The sequence below is a fragment of the Diabrotica virgifera genome, chromosome 1 (assembly GCF_917563875.1).
Source record: "Diabrotica virgifera virgifera chromosome 1, PGI_DIABVI_V3a".
NCBI lineage: Eukaryota > Metazoa > Arthropoda > Insecta > Coleoptera > Chrysomelidae > Diabrotica > Diabrotica virgifera.
This window is the reverse complement of record NC_065443.1, coordinates 45567672-45593226: the sequence shown is the minus strand read 5'-3', so window position 1 is coordinate 45593226 and position 25555 is coordinate 45567672. Positions and strand designations below refer to the sequence as shown.

Here is a 25555-nt window from a genome sequence, read left to right as displayed (position 1 = left end):
AAACATAATTCTTATGTTCCTATGGCAGTACATTTTCTATCGCACTTCTTCAGTTTCCTGAAGACTAAAATATGACGCATCTATTTTTGACCACGAATTCATAAAATGTAACACGCAAATATGCATTGAGAAAATGAGTTTCTCTTCTCTCAATAATAAATTAATATTTTCGTTCACTTGACCGTGAATTAGTGCACTTACGTAAAACGAGCACCTCAATCCAATAATTCAGAAGGCTGTAGCTTCAGAATAATAGCTTTTCAGACCTAGGTCCCATGGACATTTTTAATCTACACACTTGACCGAGGCCACTTTTCCATAAGAAGTGTTGCGGGGTCCTTTGCTCGGTACCCAACGAGTTATAGGTCAGTCATCTTTTTGGGGGTTCGCCGCTCGCATAATATGAACCCTTTCATTATTTGTATAGTTTCTGTAGTATTGTTCCATATCTAATTAGGGACTTGGTACCAAAGTTGCGGACTTTTAGTCTTCTTGTTTATCCATATGCTCATTTTATTGAGTACATATTTTTATCCAAGTTCTTTTAACAAAAAATTTGATTATGGGTGATGAGATTGTTCCCACTTACTTTTTTATTGTACACATTTATTCTTCTTCTTCTTGATGTGCCTATCCGGGACGAATGTTAGCGATCATCATGACAATCTTCACTTTATCTGCAGCAACGCGGAAAAGCTGCACATATGTTGTGTTGAACCAGGTTCTGAGGTTCTTTTAACTTTCCAAATATTTTTCCTTGCAGGATGACTTGTAGGAGGGCATATCTGGATTCATTTCGCATAATGTGTCCAAAGTATTCCAACTTTCGAGATTTGATGGTGGTTAGTACCCCTCGGTTATTCCCCACTCTTCTAAGGACCTCCTCATCTGTGACCTGATCAGTCCATGGGATTTTAAGAATTCTTGGATACAGCCACATTTCAAATGCTTCCAATTTTCGGCACATATCTTCGTTCAAGGTCCATGATTCAACACCACAAAAAAAAAGAGAGAACGAAGAAGACCTAGCATCTCAGCATTCTTACTTTTATACCAAGAGAAAGGTTGTGGCTCTTGAAAAAGGCCCCCATACGGTTGAAGATTGATCTAGCTTTTCCGATGCGCGCTCTTATCTCTTGGTTGTTGGTCCATTCTTCATTTATTATGGTGCCGAGGTAGTTGTAGTGCCTCACTCTTTCTACAGGGGGTTTGGTTGATGTAGGGTTGACCTTCTGTTATCTTTTTCTTGCTTACGATCATAAGCTTTGTCTTCACATTTGTACACATTTATAGTAATACTATTCTCTGTATAAAACTCTTTGGAGCAGAAATGTACAGAAACAAGCTAGATTTATAAACATTTATTATGGAAAACCATACAAAACAAATGCACAGACAAAGAATATACAATAAAATTATACACATCGATATAAATTCTATTTTTTTGGAACCTAAAAAATTCCGACAAAGGGATAAAACTTTCATTAATTATAAGATATTGCACAGGCAAATGTACAAAATGTATATATAAAAATCAGTAGGTACTTAATACTTGTTATTATTTATAATTCTTTCATTATACACGTGTCATTAATAAGAGGTTACAGACTAATGGCCCAACTACTATGATTTGGCAAATATCACAAGGTAGTATTTATTGTTCTGAAGCTATTTTGTTGTGCCATCTTAATGATTATTTTTATTAGGATTACGCATGTTGAAAACGATTTCGAAGTGGATATCGATACTTCAAAATAAACTTATTTTAAAGTTAAATTGTGGCTTATTTCCACCAATAAAAAATAGTCAATTGCAGTCATATTTATCATAACCAAATATAGTGGAACTGTACATACCACAACCACAATATCTAAACACGTTCCATATAGCACACAACGTCCGATGGACGTCCATATAACGTACATTTAAAGTCCAAACGTCCATGGACCAAAACTGGACGTACTGTGTACGTCCATTACGCGACGTCCATTGGACGTTTGAGGTCAACGTACATTGGACATCCATTTGTGGTCCATGGAGATTTTACACAAAACGCGACTATTATTATCAGTAATTATATATAGCTTCTTGCTTTAATCAAAGCAATATTATTAGTAGAATACAAGAAGCTTCTAATAAATGTAGTCACATATTTTTTCATCATCGAATTAAAACACTGAACCACTAAAATTATTTTAATTAGACCTATATAATATTAGATGATGATAAAACGATGGTAAACTTTTTCAGAATAACGGAGCTACATCGCGCATCGGTAATTATAAAACTTACAATAATTAGACACTACCAATTTAAATCTTAAATATGCGTTTTGTAACTGTTAAATTTCCCGCCAAACTAAATGAGAATCTTCTTGACAACGTTGTCGCTCTTCACGCTATCTGTCGTAAAAGGTAGTATTAGGCAGGTACTTTTAGGGGATTATAGCTGTTAATTGTTGTGGAAAACTGAAGGAGGATTTATTTATGATAATTCACAGAATGGCAAACCCGCTTGCAATATACAACCGTACTGACTCAAGTTCTAAGAAATAATGTTTGGAAGGAAACAGAACACTCAGAACAGAACAGAAATAAACTTTTTTTAATGTGCATGCTTCATATGGCGCCATTATCTGAATTTTTTCTTTATTAAGTTATTACATACAATATAATACATCCTGTGATATCTTTGTGTTTGCTGTTTATCGTGCAAGTGCAGTCGTGCATTAATGAAGTTCCTATAATAAAGTATACATAATAAAGTTATAATAAAGAGAAATAAAAAAGGTATTTTGTGTAATATTTTAAAGTATAAGTTTAGTATTATAGGAACTATTTCCTATACCTAAAGGCTTTTTGCTATGTATGTATTCAAAAAATTATGGACACTAGATTGCTTTCTGAAAAGTGCCCTACAAAAATGTCCATAAGACGTACGTTGAATGTACATCAGATGTACATTGAATGTACATAAGATGTACACTGAAAGCTTCAACAACGTACACTGTACGTTTGTCACAATTTGTACAATTTTGTGAACTCTGGACGTTCGTTGGACGTCCATTGTACCTTAGCGGGACGTCCATTGGACGTTCCAATGTACACAGATGTACGTCCATTGGACGTCCATAAAACGTACTTGTGCTATCCGGGGTACGTTACTACATATTAATATTATGATCTAAACAATAACAAGCCGCTCTGTCTGCAAACCCTGACAAACATTTTTGGAGAAATTTAATTTTCCTAAAGTCAGTGGCAGATCTAGAAATTTGCCTTAGGGGGGAACTTCCAATGAAACACCAACTAAGGGACACAAAAAAGATAAAAACAAACTAGATAAAAGACATAAATAATAACTGATAAGCATTAAGTTCCCTTAATTTTCCTGTGTTTATTGGGTTAAATTTGTCTGTCTGTGGTTTAAGTATTATGTTGGCTAATATATTTTTGTAAGTTTCAACAATGTTTTTCTTTAATTTTGAACCTTCTTAGGAGGAGGGTGGGGGGGGGGATTTTTAACGAAATCAGGAGCAAAAAGGCTATGCTGGATCTATGATTAGACTATATGGGAAGGTTCTAAGAATCGAATTGAGAAAGAATAGTTATATTCTGAAACAGAAATAAATAACAGCAGAGTTTGTAACATCAAAAGAATTGAAGAAAGGATGTTGTCTGTCCCCCACTTTATTTAAAATATTCCTGAAAACATCGTTACTACTGCTGACGTCTTCAGGCGTCATATGCAGATATGCACAACATTCGTTTAGAGGTTAGCATTTGTTTGACTTTGACTCAAACAAGTTGTATTTCTATTGAGTATGTAGATAAAAGTGTATTTATACCGTCAGTTTAGATTCATATTATGGATGAAGCAATTCCAGGGCCATCTCGACCAAAACACTACAATGTATGCAGCGAAAAATCGAGTTATAGTCAGTTCGCTAAACTCAGACACAACTGGCTAGTGATTTTAGTGGGTATTTTTTTTGGTTTTGGTCAATTTTGACAAAATTGGCAAAATTACTAACTATTTAGTAATTATTAACTATTCAGTAATTATTTTTTTGCCAATTTTACCAAATTGGCAAAATTACTTACTAAAATCACTAGCCAGCTGTGTCTGCGATCTGACTATAGCACCCAGGTCGCGTTAGGTATATGCTTTATTGTCGTTGAAAATTGTACAATTTTATAGACAAAGCCTACAGTCAGAAAAACAAAACAATAACAAATAACAGTTTACTAAAATTAGGCACATAAATTGTCAATATAAATAAAAAAAATGAAGTAGGTAAAACATTACATCTATTGCAAAATTTAAATATTGCAAATAATCAACCTTAGGAACTAATAAGTTTAATAAGTTAAGCTGCTGCATATGACACCCAAATCTAGGTAAAATACTACATACTTAGTTATTGATTAGGAAATTCTTCTACTGAATAAAATGGTCTTTCAGACAGATAGTTTTTGGTAATTTTACGGAACTTGGGGAAAGATGTTGCAGATTTAAGTTGCAGAGGGAGATGGTTGTATAGTTGTTCTAAAGCTATTTCCTTGTGGCATTTTTATAATTAAGTATTTTCTATGGGAAATAAGCCACAATTTTACTAAAAAATGAATTTATTAACGTTTCGAAGCCCAAATCGGGTTTCGTTGTCAAAATACAAAATACTATTAAAATAAACAAAAATGTTGTTGCTAAGTAAAAAAATTCTTCTAATAATTTATTTAATCTGACTCATTTATATTGGCAATTCAGACGTATATTATACATTTTAAAGGTTGTATAGTTTTTTTGCAGAATTTAATATAGATTTATTTATTAACTCAGTGGACAGGATAGGTAAATAAACGTTAAAGGTAGAATTTCTGGTGGAATAGTCATGATTAGGTCTTGGTGGAAAAACATGTAGATGTTTACGAATTAAGCAAACAGTTTCTAAAATATATACAGAAGGAAGTGTTAAAATCCATGGTCTTTGATGTCAGTTTGAAGTAGCTTCTGCAATGTGTTGTTCTTCTGAGGCCAAGCAGATATCTTATTGCTCTTTTTTGTAATTTAGAAATAACATCAGACTGGGCAGCTGTACCAGAACCCCAGAAAGGAAGAGCACATCGAAGATGCGAGTCGAACAAAGAAAAATGTGTTATTTTGACAGAGGCTAAATTGATTTCCTTCGAAACAGACCTTATTGCATAGCAAGCTGAGGATAGTTTCTTAACACATATATGAAGGGACCATTTAAGATTGTTATCTAAAAAAATACCAAGAAATTTTACAGAATCAGCAGTACTGTTCTGGCAGATATTAAAAGGTAAAGGTTGAAGAGCTCCTAAAAGAGAGTAAATTAGAATCGGACCTGGTTTTTATTGTGAGTAGATCAGAAGTTATAGTAGCATGAAGAGTTGCAATATTTGAGTTGCTCCAACTAATACTGGTATCATCAGCAAAAAGAAAAAAATTTCCATCGATTTTTAAACTAGTGATATCATTAATAAAGATAAGGAAAAGTAGAGGACCCAATACTGAACATTGTGGTACCCCACATACAATGTTTTTGAGACTAGAGTCTGTATCATTTGATCTAACAGGATGTTTCCTATTATCCAATAAGATTGAGACTAATTCAAAGAAATACCTCGAATTCCGCAGACTTTTTTTTATCAAAATGTCATGATTAACACAATCAAAAGCTTAAAACGACGAGATCAAGTTATACAACACCGCTTGAGAATAGGACATACCAGGTTAACCTAATGTGAGATTATTAACACAATCAAAGAGCGTAAACTAGAATATCTTGGCCATGTTATGAGGAATGAACAGAGATATGGCTTGTTGCAACTCATTCTTCAAGGCAAGGTATTTGGAAAGAAAGGACCAGGGAGAAGAAGAATATATTGGCTTCAAAACCTGAGAAAGTGGTTTAATACATCGACAACCGGACTATTCAGAATAGCAGCAAGCAAAGTTAGGATAGCCATGCTAATCGCCAACATCCGCAACTGATAGGCACCTTAAGAAGAAGGTTAACCTACCAGTACCTAATGAAGAAAGAGAAACAAAAACTGTGCTATGTTTGTGATATTCCTCTGACAATCAAACACATTATTGTTAATTGCCCACTCTATCACCCGGAACGACTTCAAAATGATTTACCAAGAGTCTTAAGAAGTGCTCTGAACTATAGTAATAGTGATGAAGTGGCTAAGTTTCTGAACCTAACCAAATTCTACAAACTGATATAAAAATAGACTTAAGTCCTCATCTGTAATTAGTTATAAGCTGACATCTGATTTTATGTACAACTCTCCTCCGCCAATAACCTTTCATGTTTGACGCGGTTTACTTCATAAAAAAAGCTTTGGCATAGTCACAAAAAGCAGTGGCAGTGTGAAGATTATTGCTCAGTGCTTGATAAACCTCATGTAGTACAGAAAACATGACATTAGTGGTACATTTATTATTTAAAAATCCGAACAAATTTTGTGATAAAATGTTGTTTTCAACGAGAAAGAAAGCCTAGGTCTGACTTTTCCTATGAATTATAGGTATCACCATCATTATTTGATGTGTTTCAATACATGAAATGTTTTATTTTCTGATAATCGCGAAACATTCACAAATCGCATACATTCACATCGGTCAGGACAAATGTGAAACAGATAGTTCTTTCGACGAGTAGGGAAAAGTGGTACACAGTAATACATGGTTCACAGTGAAACACCGAAATTTATTTTTAAATTTGGCGCCCTCATAAAGCGCATTTGTGAAATCTACAGTTGCCCAGTAGAGTCGAATGCTGTTGTGAGCGTTCGCGTGCTTGGAATAAGTTTTGCGAATAGTACTTGGATTTTATGTTTTGTAAAGTTATGTAATAACTTAATAACAGTAGTTGAAATGTATTTTTTTATTTATTAACAGCCGATTTCAAGCATTCTTACTATTAAAATGGCATCTTACCTATGTAATAATATAACTTAAAACACAATTTGTCAGATAACGACTCGCACAGCAAAGTTTTAAATTTTATTGTATGATTAGGTTATTGGTACACACTGAAACAGTGACATGTGGTACACAGACACAGTGATACGCGTTTCATTGTGTAGGTACCGTAATATTATAAATTATTACCAAAAATTTCAGATGGCTAGAAAACAAATGCGTGCATATATAATATGCTGATAGCACAAAGTTGGTATTAGAGGAAAATTATTCTCTACATGAAGCAGCCGAGAGATATAATATTAGTTTTGTAACTTTACGATGAAATGTGCTCAAAAAATGCAATAATCTAGTCATTACAAATTTAATAATATTGACTTTGAATCGTTAGATCTTCGATAAGAGTTTTACGTGGTCAAAACCTATTCTTAAGACACTAGATATACTTAGTATGTTTCACTGTGTACCGATTCTGGTACACAGTGAAACAATTTTCAGTATTTTTTCTTTAAGTTTTATCTTTTTTCATTATGTGAATTTTTAGCGAATTACGTTCTTAGAATGTTAAGAAAGAGTTAGTGTAACATACTGCTTTGAAAATTTTCCTCTTAATTCAAAAATAATTTTTTTGAACTCAAAAACTTTTTTTTTGTTTCACTGTGTACTACTCTCCCCTATGCCAAAAAATTGAACTCTTTGGTATTATATTTCTGTATAGTACTCTTCTTTGTTGATATTTGCCAAACTCGTTTTCAAACATAATGCTTGTAAATTGTCAACTCTGTAACATATTATTAACTAATTATACTATAGTGATAAACAAGAACTCAGCTTTTTTCTAAAGGGTAAATTGTATAAAGGATTTTCGACCGTAAAATCAAACGGTGTGACAAAAAACATACTCAAAGCCAAATCCTAGTTTACAAAACATTTACATGCATGTTTAATATTGATTTTTAACAGAAGACGAAAATTTAATGTCTAAATTCTAAATTATTAACTAATTTAAGAAAAAATTTTGTAATTAATATACGCTCCAGATTCCAAAAAGGTTATTAAAAAATTCTTTATTCTCATGATTATATAATATATCATATAAAATAAAGGCGATCAAACTAAAATGGTATTAATTGTTAATGATTGCTAGACGATCTGGAGATTTCAAAACCAAGCTTAGGTTTGAAAATAAAATAAGAAAACCAAAATCACAGAAATAATTGACTATCCACATGCAATAGTCTTGATCAAAATAATGAAAATAAGTATCGGTATTAATCAGCCGTTTATATACTGAACATTACATTTTTTTCTAATGTCTTCACTTTCGATCTCTCAGCGTATTTCCTGTAATTGTACTCTGCACTCTCATTTCTGCCGTTTCTAGTGGTCTTTGAATTGCGGCTGTATCGGATCTTGTTTCTGATACTTATGTCTCTTCTTCTTCTTCTTAACTCAGGCGAGACTCGTTAGTCTCTGGCACTTGGTCATAAGAGCTTTGTACCAAACCCTGTTCTTCTGCTTAAACTTTAATAAGTCATGTGGCCTCAACGAAGGCTAACAGTTTTCTTATTGGTAGTTTTAGGATCTCTTCTGGTTAAAACCTCATTTGACCAGTGAAGTCCTGCCTTACATCACCTAGCACACTGCAATGACATAGTATGTGTATGGCAGTTTCTTCTTCCATTTCGCACTTTCTGCACCGTTGTTCATTCACCTTACCTAGTTTGTATAAGTGATTTCTTAAACGGCAATGTCCAGTCACCATTTCAGTGACCGTTTTGATCTCTCGTTTATTGAGGTTCATTAAACTGTTCGAGAGTTTGTTATCAATATTCTTGATTATTTTTTTAGTCTGGATTTGCCCTTGAGTGGTTCTCCATTTATTTTGATGATTCTTTATCAGCCATTTCTGAACCTCGTTTTTCATAGCATCTTTAGTGATGCCACAGAAAGGTTCTGGGCCTTCAAAAGTTTCTCTCGAGCCTTGTTTCGCTAACATATCTGCTCGTTCGTTCCCATGCACCCCTTCATGACCCGGCACCCATATTAAAGACACTTTATTGTCTTTTGCCAGGTTATTGAGGAGATCTTTGCATTTTCTCACCAGTTTTGATTTGGTGAGACGGTTCTTTACAGCCAGGATAGCCGATTGGCTATCTGTGTAAATGTTGATTCTCTCAGCTTTAGGGTCTTCATCAATGCACTCCACCAAAGCAAAAACTTCAGCCTGGAACACCGTTGTATGTTGACCTAGGCTGTAAGATTTATTATAGTTGATGCTTATGTCATTATTGGTATTGATTGACGTATTATGATATTGACGAATAACACTTAGTTAATCTCTATTTGAGATATACGATATTGAGAATAAAACATACTGAAATATCTTGGTCTATTATCACTAGAATAACTCCAGCAGTTTAGGCATCGGAGCCATTTCTCTAGTTTAAAAATCATCATTAGATATTAATAGTCAATATCAAAATTGCTTTGAACTTTAGCAGGATGGGCTTATTTTAGTAACTAGATCGGCCGATGCCGACCATTTTGAGTGCTGAAATTTTAGACAGTTTAACAAATTTAACTCCTTTTTTGACTATAAACAATCAGATGTATGCTCACGCAGTAAGAGAAGCGCAAAATCAAAGATTGGACATCTACATAAGTTTCCCCTTATAGAGTCCACTATAGGATCTTTTATAAAAATTGACAAGTTTCGCATTACAGCACCATCTATAAATCTAAATGTACCTACCACTGTTTTTAGGACACCATTAGATTATAAAAGCAGATAGGAATATAAAAGAACACGAATCACAAGGGGAGAGGACAAGAAGGACAAGAAAATAAAGCAGGACATGCCCAGACTCAAACAATGAAGAAATAAAAAATTAACTTTGATGTTTTCATACAACAAATGTGTAAATTCTCCATTAAAGCATATAAATAAAATTAAATGATCTTAAATATTGTTTTAACTAAAATTATACATAATAAATTGATATAACGATTAAAAGAAATTAAATTTTCGTCATGTTTAACAATTTTAATCCTATATACCACTACGTGGCATTTTAAAATGAGACCATTTTTTGTCAAACGGATAGTTGTGCACACTAAAATAACGAATCGTCGTGAATTCATACAATGGCGAGCTACAATGTTGCCGGTATCACATAAAGTCTTTAAATATTACAGAGATAAAAGTTATCTACATAAGACGCAATAAGCATTGTAGATGACTAAAAATATACGAACTTAGTTATTACATGCAACTACACGAACAAACAAATATCTATTATGTGGATGATGTTACGATCATTGCAGAAAATATAATCAACCTTTACAGACTGTCTCATTAATGTTACACATGATCAGTTTATAGAAAAAACTATAACTATAATAATTTTAAAAGAGCCCATTCGTTATAAATTGGCAATTGAGGAAACTGAGTTATCCAGCGATAAAAATAGAGGAAGAGAGAAAACAACAAATATTAAAGAGCAGAATATTTGCACGGAACCAGTTCTTACAAACGAACAAAGACCAAAAAATTAGGTTTGACATGGCCTTGATACAAGAACCATGGGAGTACCAGAGTCACATAAAAGGTTCATCAGGAATTGTCACAAAGCTTATATATACAGGGTGCGGCAGATAAACGGCCAAAATATAATCTCTCAAACCGGGAAATTTAAAACCAAGGAATGGCCAGAAGGATGAACAACGATAATATGTGCCTAGTATGAAGAAGAGAAGCTCTAGATAAGCATGGAAAACCATAAGATCACTGAAACAAAGCAAAGAAAAATTAACCCAACCAGTGCTGACAAACGGTAATTATACTATGAAAGAATCTAGAGTTTTCTAGAATTCGCATCAAAGAGTAGTTTCTTAACTTCTTATTGCTTCATATACAGTATGGTGCAAATAAAAGAAATAAATTCGTTACTTCGTAAGCCTGCGACTTTAAGGAAAAATCCTGAAACAGGTCGATTTTTATTTTTAAATTATGATTTTTTGACATATATGTCATACTAGTGACGTCATCCATCTAGGCGTGATCATGTAATCGATGATTTTTTTAAATAAGAATAGGGGTCATAATATGCTAGCTCATTTGAAAGCTTATTGCACTCTCTATTCAGTAATGTAAAAATTAACATAAGTATTTATACAGGGTGTCCAAAAATTATAAAATTAATTGACACAAAAAGAAGAATTTATGTATTTATTAAATTCAAAATACATTTTATTGCTGCCAGAAAAGTAAACAGAAAAAAATATTTATTTAACAAATAAACATAGCTTTTCGCTTAAGTTCAATGTTCAAACTGCCAAGAGGTAGATGGGTGGCAGCTTGAACATTGAATTTAAGCGAAAACAATGTTTATTTATGAATTAAACATTTTCTTTTGTTTTCTGACAACGGTATAATGTATTTTGAGTTAAATAAATTTAATAATATACATTTTTCTTTTGTCAATTAATTTTATTAAAAACATTTTTTTGTGACAATCTGTATAAATAATTGTGTTAATGAAAATTACTAAGTTCTCGGGAAGAACCGCGTTGAGAATTTATAACTCGACGTTTCGGCACCCCTTTTGGAGCCATTATCAAGAGGGGTATGGTTCCGTTCGAGTTCGGGGTCTCAATCTGCCTACTCCCCTCACTCGTGACGTACCAGTAGTGTCTTGTTCTCTAGGAGAACGGTCAAGCGGCACTGAGGTCTCAATCTGCCTACTCCTCAGTGTCGAGTGACGTGGTACGTCACGAGTGAGGGGAGTAGGCAGATTGAGACCCCGAACTCGAACGGAACCATACCCCTCTTGATAATGGCTCCAAAAAAGGTGCCGAAACGTCGAGTTATAAATTCTCAACGCGGTTCTTCCCGAGAACTTAGTAATTTTCATTTACCAGACCGCGGAAATCTTTCCGAACATTTTAATTGTGTTAATGTTTATATTAGTGAACAGAAAATTGAGTAACCTTCCAAATGAGCTAGCACACGACCCTTATTCTCATTTAAAAAATCATCGATTACGTGATCACGCCCAGATGGATGACGTCACTAGTATGATATAAGTGTCAAAAAGTCATAATTTAAAAATAAATATCCTTTCATTTGCACCATCACAAAAAATTATTCCTTTCAGTTGCACCAGACTGTATACATATATGGCATGGCTAGCAACTAGAATACAAAAAAAGAAAAAAGGCATATAAAGAGAAAAGAATGTTAGCAATAATTATTATTACATATTAGGGAAAAATAATAAGTCGACATCGTAGCAAGTCATGAAAAATCTGTGTTAATATAAATGTCTTCGACATTTTTGTAGAATACGTCTGTGAAGTATACAACCAAAATGATTTCATACACACATAATAATAACTCTTAATAAAATAAATAGTATAAAATAAATGGCATAAATATGCCCAGTTTGATTAAATTTTTGTTATTTTCAAATATCTTCATGTGGGAGTTGTAGCTTTAGTTGTAGTTTATTTCCTGAGTATTACCATATGCAATAAGGTAATACATCCAGTGCTACCCTTCAAGGTACATAATTTTCATAACCCAACACTTGGAAAATTTTTAATTACCCAGAACACTACAACTTTGCTCATATATAATCTGTGAACTGATTAAAGATGTAAATAGGTATACAGTGAGGACGTTTAGGTTGGAATAAATTCATTTTCTCGAGAATGTGCGATTTTGGAGAGAACTCCCGAAACAGGTCGATTTTTATATTTAAATTATGATTTTTTGGCATATATTATATAATACTAGTGACGTCATCCATCTGGGCGTGATGACGTTATCGATAGTTTTTTTAATGAGAATAGGGGTCCTGTGATAGCTCATTGGTAAGGTTATTCAATTCTCTATTCAGTAGTATAAACGTTAACATAATTATTTACACAGGGTGTCCAAAAATGTTGGTTAAATTAATTGACACAAAAAGAAGAATGTAAGCAATTTATTTATATGGACGTAGAGGATTTCCTGGTTGTGAAATTTAAGGGAGTGGTACGGGTGCCGTTTAATATAATTGTTCAGAGCTGCAGCCAACAAAGTTAAGATTGCTGTGATGATAGCCAACCTCCGATAGTAGACGTTACTGCAAGAAGAAGAAGAAGCAATTTATTTAATTCAAAATACATTTTAGTGCTATCAGAAAACAGAATGAAATGTTTAATTGGCAAATAAATATTGTTTTTAGCTTAAATTAAATGTTAAAGCTGCCACCCACATGTCTCTTAGAAGTGTGAACATTGAATTTAAGCGAAAAGCAATGTTTATTTGTGAAATAAACATTGTACCTGTTTTCTGACAGCAGTAAAGTATTTTGAATTAAATAAATGGCTTCCATTCTTCTTTTTGTGTCAATTAATTTAATCAACAATTTTTTTGGCACCCTGTATTATGTTAATGTTTATATTACTGAATAGAGAATTAAATACCCTTTCAAATTAGCTAGCATGCGACTCCCATTCTCATTTTTAAAAAATCATCGATTACGTCATCACGCCCAAATTGATGACGTCACTAATATGTTATACAGGGTGTTTGGTAAAGAATGGGCCATAGCTTAACCTCAGGTTCCTGAGGTTAAAATAGGCCGATTTAAGCTAACTTACCTTAGTACAAAGTTTATAATAACCGAGATACAGGGTGTCAAAGTTAAACTTTTTTTATTTATGAATGAATATTTCCTGACAGGTATGAGATAACAACATGAAATTTGGTATGTGGGGGTTTTTTGGGTCGAGAAAACTAAATTCCCTACCAAAAATTATGTATTGCCCAGAGGGCGCCACATACGCCTTTCAGCACTCATTTATTAGGTTCAATTTTTTTTATCCCTCACTCTGTATAATTTTGACATTAAAATTTTTATTCTCCTATTAGTTTTACTTAAAAAAGGTACACTTCTTTCATCTCCCTAAACTCAACCGTTTTCGACATAAACGCATTTTAAATCTGCGATACACCATCATTTTTAGCATATCATTGTAGTTCCACCCGAAAAATATCTTAAAACCATAATAATTGTGCCAGTTCTCAAATTTATGTCATTGCATCGCAAATTCCATTTGAACAAATTTGCGATACATTTTTGGATAATTTTATGGTTTTAAGTTATTTTTCGGGTGTAACTACAATATTATGCTAAAAATGATGGTGTATCGCAGATTTAAAATGCGTTTATCTGGAAAACGGTCGAGTTTAGGGAGATGAAAGAAGTATACCTTTTTTAAGTAAAACTAATAGGTGAATAAAAATTTTAATGTCAAAATTATACAGAGGGATAAAAAAATTGAACGTAATAAATGAGTGCTGAAAGGCGTATGTGGCGCCCTCTGGGCAATACATAATTTTTGGTAGGGAATTTAGTTTTCTCGACCCAAAAAACCCCCACATACCAAATTTCATGTTGTTATCTCATACCTGTCAGGAAATATTCAATAATAAATAAAAAAAAAGTTTAACTTTGACACCCTGTATCTCGGTTATTATAAACCTTGTACTAAGGTAAGTTAGCTTAAATCGGCCTATTTTAACCTCAGGAACCTGAGGTTAAGCTATGGCCCATTCTTTACCAAACACCCTGTATACATGCCAAAAAATAATAATTTGAATATAGAAATCGACCTGTTTCGGGATTTCTCTCCAAAATCGCCAATTCTCGAGAAAATGAATTTATTCCAACCTAAACGTCCTCACTGGATAACTCAATTGGATAACATCAGTCTCATCAACTTAACTCTAAAATGTCTGTTTTTTTTACCATAAACCTTGTAATAGGTCTATTCTGCTCGTTTGAATGACTATGGAGTATTACCCAATTACCTTTCGGTAATAACTCTTGTTATGTAATATTAAAGATTTATAATATTAAATATAATGTATCGAAAATTTTTCGTGCCTCCTGCGGAAATTTTTAATGTTATTAAATATTTTTTACTTTTAAAAAGTCTTTACGTCGAGCATTATTGAGTATTAGTGCGCATAACTAAACATTTGCCCAAATTATCTATACAGTCTGAAATAAATAAATTTCTATACAATAAAATAAAATTACCTATACTTAAATTTTTGTACCCAAAAGTAATTTGTCAATATTAATCTGATTTAAACCTACTTCAATGTGTTTCATATGCACTTCTACATTAGCCTGAAAAACTTGTTGATTAACGGGAGTAAGTTTCCTTTTAATTTGTTCCATCGTACCTTGCAACACTTGCAGCTCATAGGCATTGCTTTCGGCATCGGACATGTTTTTAACTTGAAGTAATAGTGATGTGAGATCTGTGATTAAATCCAATATTGAAGGATTCTGGCAAGGATCTTTGTCCGAAGCTATAATACAGTTATGCTTATCTACAATATCTTTAGCTTCTTCGCGACATTTTTCTCTCAAATGCGAAGGTGTGAGCATAGCTGCCACGCTGGGTTCCGGTGCTATCTGTTTGCAGTAAATTTGCATTTCGTCAAGATACTTTTGGAGATCAAAATTTAATTTTTCAAGGTCGACAAGTACACCTGCGTATGTTCTTTCAAAATCATCAGGAATATCTTCATCAAACGAAAACAGTTTTTCAGCTTCTGAATTCAGCTTTTTTAACATTTTTATTTTCATTTTTTTAACGTTCAGAATTTTAGTAACCAAAACCATCTTTTCTAATAATTTTGCAGGGTAACCGCCTATTTTACCCTCATCTAAAGAAGGTAAGAAGGGAGGAGTATTGAGCAATGAACCTGAGAGCAAAGGATCTTTTCTTAATTTCAGATTATTTATAACAGGACTCTTTAATACAGGAGAAAAGGAGACATTATTTCTAGGTCTGAATGTAGCTTGAAAACTCAGTATTGATATCGTTTCTGGAGGTTCATTTGAAAGAACTTCATAGTCAGGTACGGAATGAGTTCCCAAGCCTTGTCTCTCAAAAGTAATACGGTATGTATTGTTTGAGGTATCAACAGCATCAATACTGCCAGTAAAAAGACCATCTTGTGGTTTTCTTAATCTTGCTGTTACCTTGGTTCCTATAACCAATTGCATAGGAACTTCTGGCGGTAGGTCTTTAAAACTAGTCATATCTGTTGCTTTTCTTTGTTGTAGGGCTCGTATTTTCTTTCTTTTCTTTTCCAATTCTAGTCTTTCTTCATTGAAAAATGCTTGAGAACATCTACGAGGTTTACCCATCATTCTTCTAATCTTCGTCCATTCTACTCTAGTTAATTCTTTCAATTTTAAATCGGGGAAGGATTCTTTCAAACAAATAGTAAAATCATTGTCCCCATCAAAGAGACAGCGATCAATATTGCTATAAAACCATTCATAACATACCCATTTGTGAGCTTTTGGTAATTTCAGTAAATTTCTAAGCCTCAGTCCTATTTTTTGACCAATTTTTCTATCTGGAGAGTTTAAAACAGGCGGAGGGGAGTCTCTTTCATGCTTAACTTCCTTAGATGGAGTCTTTTTAGGAGTAGATTTATATTCATTCCTCTCTAATTTCACTTTCACGGGTGTCGGTTTTTTGGATGGTGTAGCTTTTTGCTTCTTAGCACTTGGAACTCTGTGGTGTGGAGTATTTACAATATCGTCATCAAAAAATAGTCTATTTTTCTTTCTTATCCTAGCCGGCATCCCTCGAGCATTTAAGACTTGTGGGGGTTGTGTAGGAGTGGGTTTTGGGGGAGGCACTGTGCCAACTCTTTGCAATCCTAAAGCAGCAGGACCTAATGTGGGAAGATCCTCATCTATTTCCATGTCATCATCCTCCATCACCTCTTGCTTTATGGTCATGTTTTCGTTGGTCATTTTGTCAGTAAATTTTGTTCACCTAAAACGTTATTACATATTAATGCTGGTTTATATACAATAAAGAAAATTAGGTATGACTATCAAGGAATGTATGTAGGGTTTCAAAGAAGTTTTGTAATAATATATTGTTTTCGTGATTGATAAGCAGTGGTCTAGAATTACTTCTTCTTTACGTTTCATCTGAAACTGGGGCAGACATTTTCTAATACGATGCAACAACTGCCGTTACTGCTTCCACTTACTAATGGTGATTTTTTTAGTAGCTGCAGTATTTTTAGCCTTCATGTGCTCTCTATGAGAAAATGTGTGTCAAGAAGAAATAATTCCAGACCACCAAGTAGAGTGTATTGTAAATGGTTTTCTAATTGTAGTTTCTTAATTACAATTAACTATGACAAAGACAATCGAATTACTAAATCTAGAGTTTTGGTAAAGAAATAACAGATTGAAACAAACAAACAAATTTATTAGATGGGTTTAGTAATTCCATAGAAGGCATTGAAATAGAGAGAAAAAACGGTTGTAGTTATTAATTTATTCGCGAAATTAATCCATGTGGACTAGGGTATTGTTTATTACAATCCAGCACATCTTACAGACATTACTGACATAAATGATCAAACTTTACAATACAAAGTATAGTAGGTATATAACAAAACTTCGCTATCACTAATACTCTCTTAATTACAGTTATAGAAGAATACAGTTATATGAGAACATTACATTTGTATGTTCTACATATTTGTGTTTTGTTATATGCTATAGTGTACATAGGTACATGTATACTACTGTGCTATATCCCCAGAAAAAAAAGTCCATTGGCGTCAAGAGCAGAGATCTTGGAGGCCATTTATGTGGATGCTGCTTTAAGTAATGCTATACCTAAAGTTGAAAATGTGCGAGGGCTCCATCCAAATGATTTATTAGTTTTAGCTGTATCAAAGCCCAAGAACAAATTTGTCCCTGAGTCTTAGATTCGTAGATATTTCATTTAAAAATCGAAATAAAACAAAATATCTTCTATTTGGGTATAGGGAACCCTTATAAAAGTGTGACTTTTATTAAGGACAATTTAAAAAAATCAAATATGGGGTCTTCTATAAAAAAATATAATGCTGATATACCAATCTTTTTTGGAGCACCCTGTATAATTTATATTATTTTTAAATAAATATGTTAATGGCCCTCTATATTCCTATGGAGAAAAAACTTATGAATATTAAGTTGTTTTCTGTACAGAGACCAATGCGTATATGATGGGTCACCTTGTATATTATATTTTGATTGAGTGGGAATTTAAATATGATGCAGATATGACTGACCTCCCACTCACTGGTCAGATGTCATCAAGAGGATCTCGAAGAATTGGGTTGTTGGTATGTTTGACTGTGGATGCAAACAGAGTCTTTACGATGATGAAATATTGTCAAAAAAGATGAAAGTTATGGCCTATGACCATATCTACTCTGTGGATATGAAAGGTTGGTAATATACAACGCTAATATCCAGCTAGCAAAACGAGATTTCTCACAAGAGTGATAGGCATTACACAACTAAATAGACAGAGAAAGAAATAAAGACAACAACAGATAAATAGCCTGGAGGAAAATCGACTAACTAAACAAGCACTAAATTTATTAATATATTTATTTGACAGGAAAACCACTGTAAAACATATATTACAATAATAAGTGCTATTACAAGTAAACATAATTAAATAGAAAAAATAAACTAAGAATTTAACAATAATAATAATGTCAATCTTACTAATCAAATATAAAATAGTAGTACAAGCTTGGAATGAGGAAGAAATTCCAGAAGAGTGATCTACTAGAGTTGTTTGTCAGTTACACAAAAATGGTGATCAATTCGAATATACAGAAACTATAGGGGTATAACCCTTCTTAACACAGTATACGAAATACTATAAGAATAAGTATAAAAAACATAGTAAGTATTTCAATGTGTATTCAGAGAAGTTTCTTAGCGAATATCAAAGTGGTTTATTTACATCTGGTTGATCAATAATGGGTCAGAATTTTGTGCTGAGACAAATACTGGAAAAAACCAATGAATTCAATATCGATACTTATCATCTCTTCATAAATCGGACCTATGATAGGGTGCTATGAAGTACATTGTAAGAAGCCATGGATGAATTTTACGTTCCCAATAAACTAAGATTAGTAAGAGATACAATCCATAAAGTTGTTTGCAAAGCAGAAATGCAGGGTTAACATTCCCAAGCAATTGAAATGCAGGATTAACATTCCCAAGCATTTTAAATGCATGATAGACTAAGGCAGAGAGATGCGCTGGTATGCTTCCTTTTCAACATAATCTTGGAAACAGCAGTTAAAGACGCCATAATAAACAACAGAGGAAATGTTTTTAACAAATCCTCAGATTATGATCTATCTAGATCAGTGATGGGCAAAGTATGGCCCGCGGGCCAACTCCGGCCCGTGAAAGTACAGTAAAACATGCCACATCCAGATCAATGTGGCGACCAACTGATCCGGATATCAAGACCATTTAAAAATATGTAGTTGTAAACGGCCTGAAATTTGTACAATAGGTTATAGCGATTTAGGCATTTAATATAAGGACTAAAATACAGTGCATACATATATTGCATAGATAAGAAAGGTAAAATAAAAACCTAAACATTATACAGTTTAAAGCTGTATAAGTTTAGGTTTTAAAAATTAAATGTTTATAAACTTGGTTGGTTATTTTCTTCTGCTTTTCACACTGTACACGGTTTTTTTGAAGCTATGTCTCTCATCCTTCTTAAGAGCATCACGTCACTTGAACAAGTATCTTCTTGACTTTGAACGTAGCCTGGCAGAGCCTCGAACGACTTGAAGTGACTCATTACGACCGGATTTTTAGCGCTTTACTGACCTTACCATTGTTATTGGTTTTATGTCAGCCCATGCTTGGGCCACCCACATCACCACATCCAACATGTCCACCTTTTTAGAATCTGTAACATTTTCTCCTTCATCCATTCCAGCAATCAATGCCGTCAATAACTTTCATCGATAGACACCTTTTATAGATTCTATAACACCCTGGTCTATAGGCGGACAGAGGGATGTTACATTTGGGGACAAAAAAAGACACTTTATTTCACCATCTTTAGTTCTTCGGTAAAACCGGGATATGGGGAGGTCCGGATGTGGCAGGTTATACTGTATTTAATCCGGCCTGCCGAGTGTCCATTGACATGGATAGTATACATATAGCTTTAACACAAAATGCATTTTTTTCTATAATTCTGGCCCTCCTATAGAATTGCTTGAACTTTGTGGCCCCCCTTAAAAAAGTTTACCCACCACTGATCTAGATCAGAGGTTCCCAACCGGTGGTACACGTACCACTGGTGATATGCAGGAAGGTTTCAGGTGGTACGCGTCGCGTGGGTGAAACAAGCGATTATGCTGCTACTCGTATTTGGACGATTTGATTTTCATGAAGAAGTTATAGAATAGTTTTTATTCTGCAAACCACTTGAATCAAACACAACAGTGTGACTCATTTTTAATACAATAAATGAGTTTGTGATCAAAATGGGCGTTCTTTGTCAAAAGTATATTGGTTTATGTACAGATGGAGCAAAAGCTGTCAGTAAAATTGACAGGGCTAGCAGCAAAAATAAAGAAAGTTGCTTCTGAATGCCGAAGTTCACATTGTGTTAACGCCGAGAAAGATTAGTTGCTAAAGGTATGCCGGAAAATATGATCTCCGTTTCATCACATGCTATGAAAGTTATTAACTTTTGAAAGGCTAGGACTCTTAATTCAAGATTATTTTCCTCGATGTGTGAAGATATGGGTAGCAAGTTCAAAACTCTTCTATTGCATATAAAAGTGAGATGGTTATCTCGAGGGAAAATTTTCATCTCTCTCTTCGAACTGACGTCAGAAGTTTTAATGCTTTTAACTGAAAAAAATAATGACATGAAAACTTGTTTTGTGATGAAGAATGATTGTCAATATTGACGTAGCTAGCTGACAATTTTGACAGACTCAACACGTTGAACATGTCTTCAGGGAGCAAACACAACACTCTTTACAGCCAATGAGAAAATAAAATCCTTTCAAGAAAAAGTTGTTTCTTTTATGTTCTCAAATACAATGAAATATTGTCTCTGCATTTCCTAGGCTGTCATCATTTTTTAAAGAAAACGAAATATCTCCAATACCAGATGTGGTTGCTGATATAATTCTTCACTTGGAATCTCTTCAAGAAAGTTGAAATAAATGTTTCTCTGAAGATTATTCCAAACTTGACTGGATCAGAAATCATTTTGTAGGAACCTCACCAAATGAGTTGGAATTACAGGAAATATTTTTCGATCTAAGAGAAGACAATTCTATGAACGACAGCTTTAAAAAGAAATTCTTAATTGACTTCTTGATCGGGTGTAAATCCGAGTAACCAATGCTCTTCTGGCAAGCTACGCTGTTTTTGATGCCATTTGTCACTAGTTACTTGTGTGAGACTGGTTTTTCTGAACCAGTGTTACTTAGTGTAAATATGTTACTGAAAAATTTAGGAAGGGGGGGGGGCGCTTTCATGAATCCTGGTGTTTGGTGGTACGCCAAATTCTCCAAAACATTTCAGGTGGTACGCAGTTGCTAAAAGGTTGGGGGAACCCCTGATCTAGATGATTCAGACCCAATTCCTCATACAAGAAGCAAAGTTAAAAGAAATGTACACCACTTTCTTAAATGCCTCAAAAAACAAGGGCCTACAAATAAATAAAGAAAAAAAGAAAATCATGGCATCAACACCCAACAACAGAGCCAGAACATTGGTCCTTAATTCACTGTTAATAACTTTATCTTTGAAAGGGTGGACAAATTCCCATACTTAGGATCTGTGATGACCAATAACCAATGACTCCATAACAGAAAAAAATCAAACAGAGAATAATTCAGGCAAACAAGTGCTATTTTGGTCTGGGTAAAAACATGAAACTTATGCCAGAAAACAAAAATAACAATATACAAGACCCTTATACTGCCAGTGCTGACATATCAATCAGATACGTGAACCATCCCCAAGACAGATGAAAACCTCTTGCTCATATTTGAACCACAACCTGAGATGAATAGGATCAATCCTTATGTCATAAACAGTGGGGAGTAGACGAAGAGAGGTAAGCCAAATCTGAGATGGAAGGAGGGATGGTGTAGTGTAGATGATGATGCTAGAAAAATAGGTGGCAGCAAACTGGGCACTGTTTAGCACTCTGTAACTAATGGTAAGAGAAACAAGCTCTTAGCAACCTAAATGGATTTTCTGAGGAGTCATTAAAGATAAAAATTACAGAGAATTTGAAATGGGCATAAAATAAATAAAATGAACATGGGCTCAAATATATGAGAAGAGATTGAAAGAAGATAATTAACTTGGTTTGATCATGTTTTCCAGAGGACAGATGGGACTGAAAATATTGAAATCGTTACCTGCAGAATGAAGGAAAAGAGGGAACACTGATGTTAAAGTTAATGAGGCTATGACGGCAGGAAACTTGGTAGAAGATGGTGTCCTAAAAGGAAAAGAATGGAAACTGGGGGCAGAGAGTTGATAGTATATGTAAAAAATCCGTTACATAAGCAGTGAAGCATTTACATTTCAAGAAATTGAATATGCTAAGATGACAGGGTTAAATGAGAGGGTATTCAAAAAGTTAACAGCTTCGCTGCGTTTAGAGACAAATAGATCCAGAAATACACTAACACAGTTGGCTGTGTCGACTGTATCATAACACACTGTGTCAAAGGTTCAATACAGGACATATATGACCAGTAACACACTCAACGTAAGTTTATAAATATCTCTAAATGCAGTGAAGGTGTTGTAATCAAGACAAGGGGGTCTCTGGGCCGAAGGGCTCTGGATAGACCCAGAAAGCACTAGTAAGATGGGGAAAAACATACTGAGCTTGAATGTGTGCTAGACACAGAAGTTTGACACAAGATAGTTGTAAATAACGCCAATGTGCTGCATGGGTTGTAATGTCAGGATAAGATAAGATCATTTTTTATTTAATTCTTATAGCAAGATCATTTTTTTGCAGGTATGATTGTGTCAATTCAATAATCAGTTAAGTTTTTGAAGTTTAGCAGAACTGCCTAAATAAGGCTATTCATTGTTGCTCATTTGTGTCCAACACTTACTTAGATTTACCAAAGACATACGTCTTTGGTAGATCCCAATCATATATACCAGTGTTTCCCAACCGATGGGTTGCAACCCACTAGTGGGTCGTGGGCAGATTTCAGGTGGGTCGTGGCGTGGCTCTTACAGTAGCTGAGTAGCGTATCCTAGTAGCCATCATGGGTGAGGAATGGGTCGCGAATATGAAAACACATCAGAAGGTGGTTCGCCAGACATAAAAGGTTGGGAACCACTGATATATACCAATGGCATAATATAATGTGTGATATAATATATAGATAATGGAATATAGATAAATATAATATGTCATAGATCAAGTGTTCGAAACAAATGAGCAGCAATTGATAGCCCTATATGGATCTATAGATTGACACCAGTTATTTGGTGTATTATTTAAATAAATGAATATACTTATTACATCTTCTGTTGTAACTTTTCTTTTTTATCTGCTTTATTTTTTTCTAACAAGTCATTTGTATTTTCCCCTTTTGGTTTCATCTTCAGAAGGGTGGTTTCTATTAATAATATTCATTTTTAGTTATTTATAGATTTCTACATCAAAATATTGTTGAAATAAATGTTTCAAATAGTTATTTGAATAATTTGGTGGTACTTATTCAAGTTTACTTTCTTAAATAATTTAATTTTTGACTATGTCACTGTATTTCTTTAGAAGATTAGGATTTTACTTCAAAGTCGTTCGAGTAGAATGCAAAATTGTTAAATATAAAAAGACCAAGTCTTTATGTAAAAAACTATAATCAGCTTTGTTTCATCTACAAAATTATTCCCCAAATATTTTAATTAAAAAAAAATTGGAATAATGGAAAGGTCAGGGAACTTTTTAGCTGATGATTCAAATAAGGAATCAAATGAGACACTGAGTGCAAATAAATGAGAATCAACTATTAAAATGCACTGTTTATAAATAACAATAACTGTAACACAGTAAAAGATATAGGTTATAAAATAGAGTGAACAAGCAAATTTCATATCAGTCTTAATTATTCCATTTATTTTATTTAAAACTGGTCAAATATAAGATTAATAACTCATTTATTTTTCGTTATCATTACATAAACCATATTGTTCAAATCGGAATTACCCTTGAAAGACAGTAGGCTGTGTCATCAGTATATCATAGATTATTGGTACTTTATTTAAAACATAATTGAACCAGGGCAGATAAATACACATTTTAGTATCACACTAATTTTTCTCATGCAAATACCAAGTTACTCGTTAGTGAATTTAAACAAAATGCTCGAACAAAAAAAACACGATTTAAAAAATTTTGAATTTTAACACCATTTTCAAATTCAAACCTACACCAAAACAAAACAATTGAATTTGAATATATTAAAAACGGCTTACCTATTAACGATGGTTAGCAAATAATAACCATTAAACAAAGAATCACGTAAATATACTAATTACCTAATAAATAATCATTTTATTACAAATAAATTATCTTGATTTTTGTAAATAACCACTTTTACATACAGCCGCCATATTGACGTTAAATGAATGCGCGATGCGCATAACCGAACTTGTTTTTTTACAAATTTTTAAAAAAATTTTTTTTATAATAAAACAACTTTACCTGTTAGATTAGATGAAAATTATTGTTAATCTTATTTCTATAACAAAATGATATTGTACGGGTAATATCATTTAACCACGATTCAAATTTAAAGTTTCAAGTTGACTTCCAAGGCGTTTGCAGAGCTACCAACTTTGCACAACAAATTGATAAAAATAAAAATTCCTGCATTTTATCAGAATATATTTTTTATACAGGAAAAATACAGAACTAAATTCGCGATTGATTAGGAATATAGAGGGCAGGTCGAATGCAAGAAAATGGCCGATATAAATGGTATAAACAAACATTCAATTGAGGAATAGAACAATACCGATTTGATTCAAAATATTTTAATGTACTCATAATGCTGAAATTTACTAAAAATTTCTTAATAGTGACCAAATTCCATTCAAATCAACAATTTTCTGGTTTGTTTATACCACTTATAATAGTTTAAATTTATTCCACCAGAGGTCAGCTACTTTGTTTTTTATCGCGAATAAATATATTACCTATTTTAAACAGTTTAATTATGTATTATGATTTAAATATTAATTAAACTAATTTTTAATACTTAAAATAATACCAAAAATTAAAAATAACGTTAATACGTCATTTTTTATGAACTGTAGCCTCCCTACTTTTCCCTTGATGAATCGTAGGTAATCTAAAAAATATCAGATTTTCTACACAAAATTTTAATTTTCTTTTCAACATATTTTTATTATCCTATTCCTAACGAAGACAAATTAAAAGACACAAAAATTATAATAGACATATTTACTAAAAACACAAATATATTTTTTTTCACACTTCATTTGCATTTGAATTTTATAAAAATTCACTCCCAACATTTTTCCCAACGGCGCCTAATAAATATAACTTCAGAAATAAGATAAGACTTAAAAAATTGAGAACAACATAAAGCTGAGCACCCTTATGATATTTACCCAGTTATATTGTACCAAAGCAG

General features: G+C 33.2%; 1 protein-coding gene across 2 annotated transcripts; it reads right to left on the bottom strand.

Annotated features, from left to right (window-relative positions):
* Window positions 1-13852: 13852 nt before the first annotated feature.
* On the bottom strand, window positions 13853-24720 carry LOC114331337 (protein lin-9 homolog). 2 transcript variants are annotated; one of them, XM_028280867.2, is made up of 2 exons: window positions 24601-24720; window positions 13853-16821 (listed from the first exon to the last, which is right to left on the bottom strand). In XM_028280867.2, the coding sequence occupies exon 2, from the start codon at window positions 16797-16799 to the stop codon at window positions 15060-15062; it is 1740 nt and encodes a 579-aa protein (XP_028136668.1). In that variant the 5' UTR covers window positions 16800-16821; window positions 24601-24720; the 3' UTR covers window positions 13853-15059. The 2 variants fall into 2 exon arrangements, with proteins under 2 accessions (XP_028136668.1, XP_028136667.1); XM_028280866.2 differs by lacking the exon at window positions 24601-24720 and adding an exon at window positions 24372-24515 and having other exon boundaries at window positions 13854-16821.
* Window positions 24721-25555: the final 835 nt, after the last annotated feature.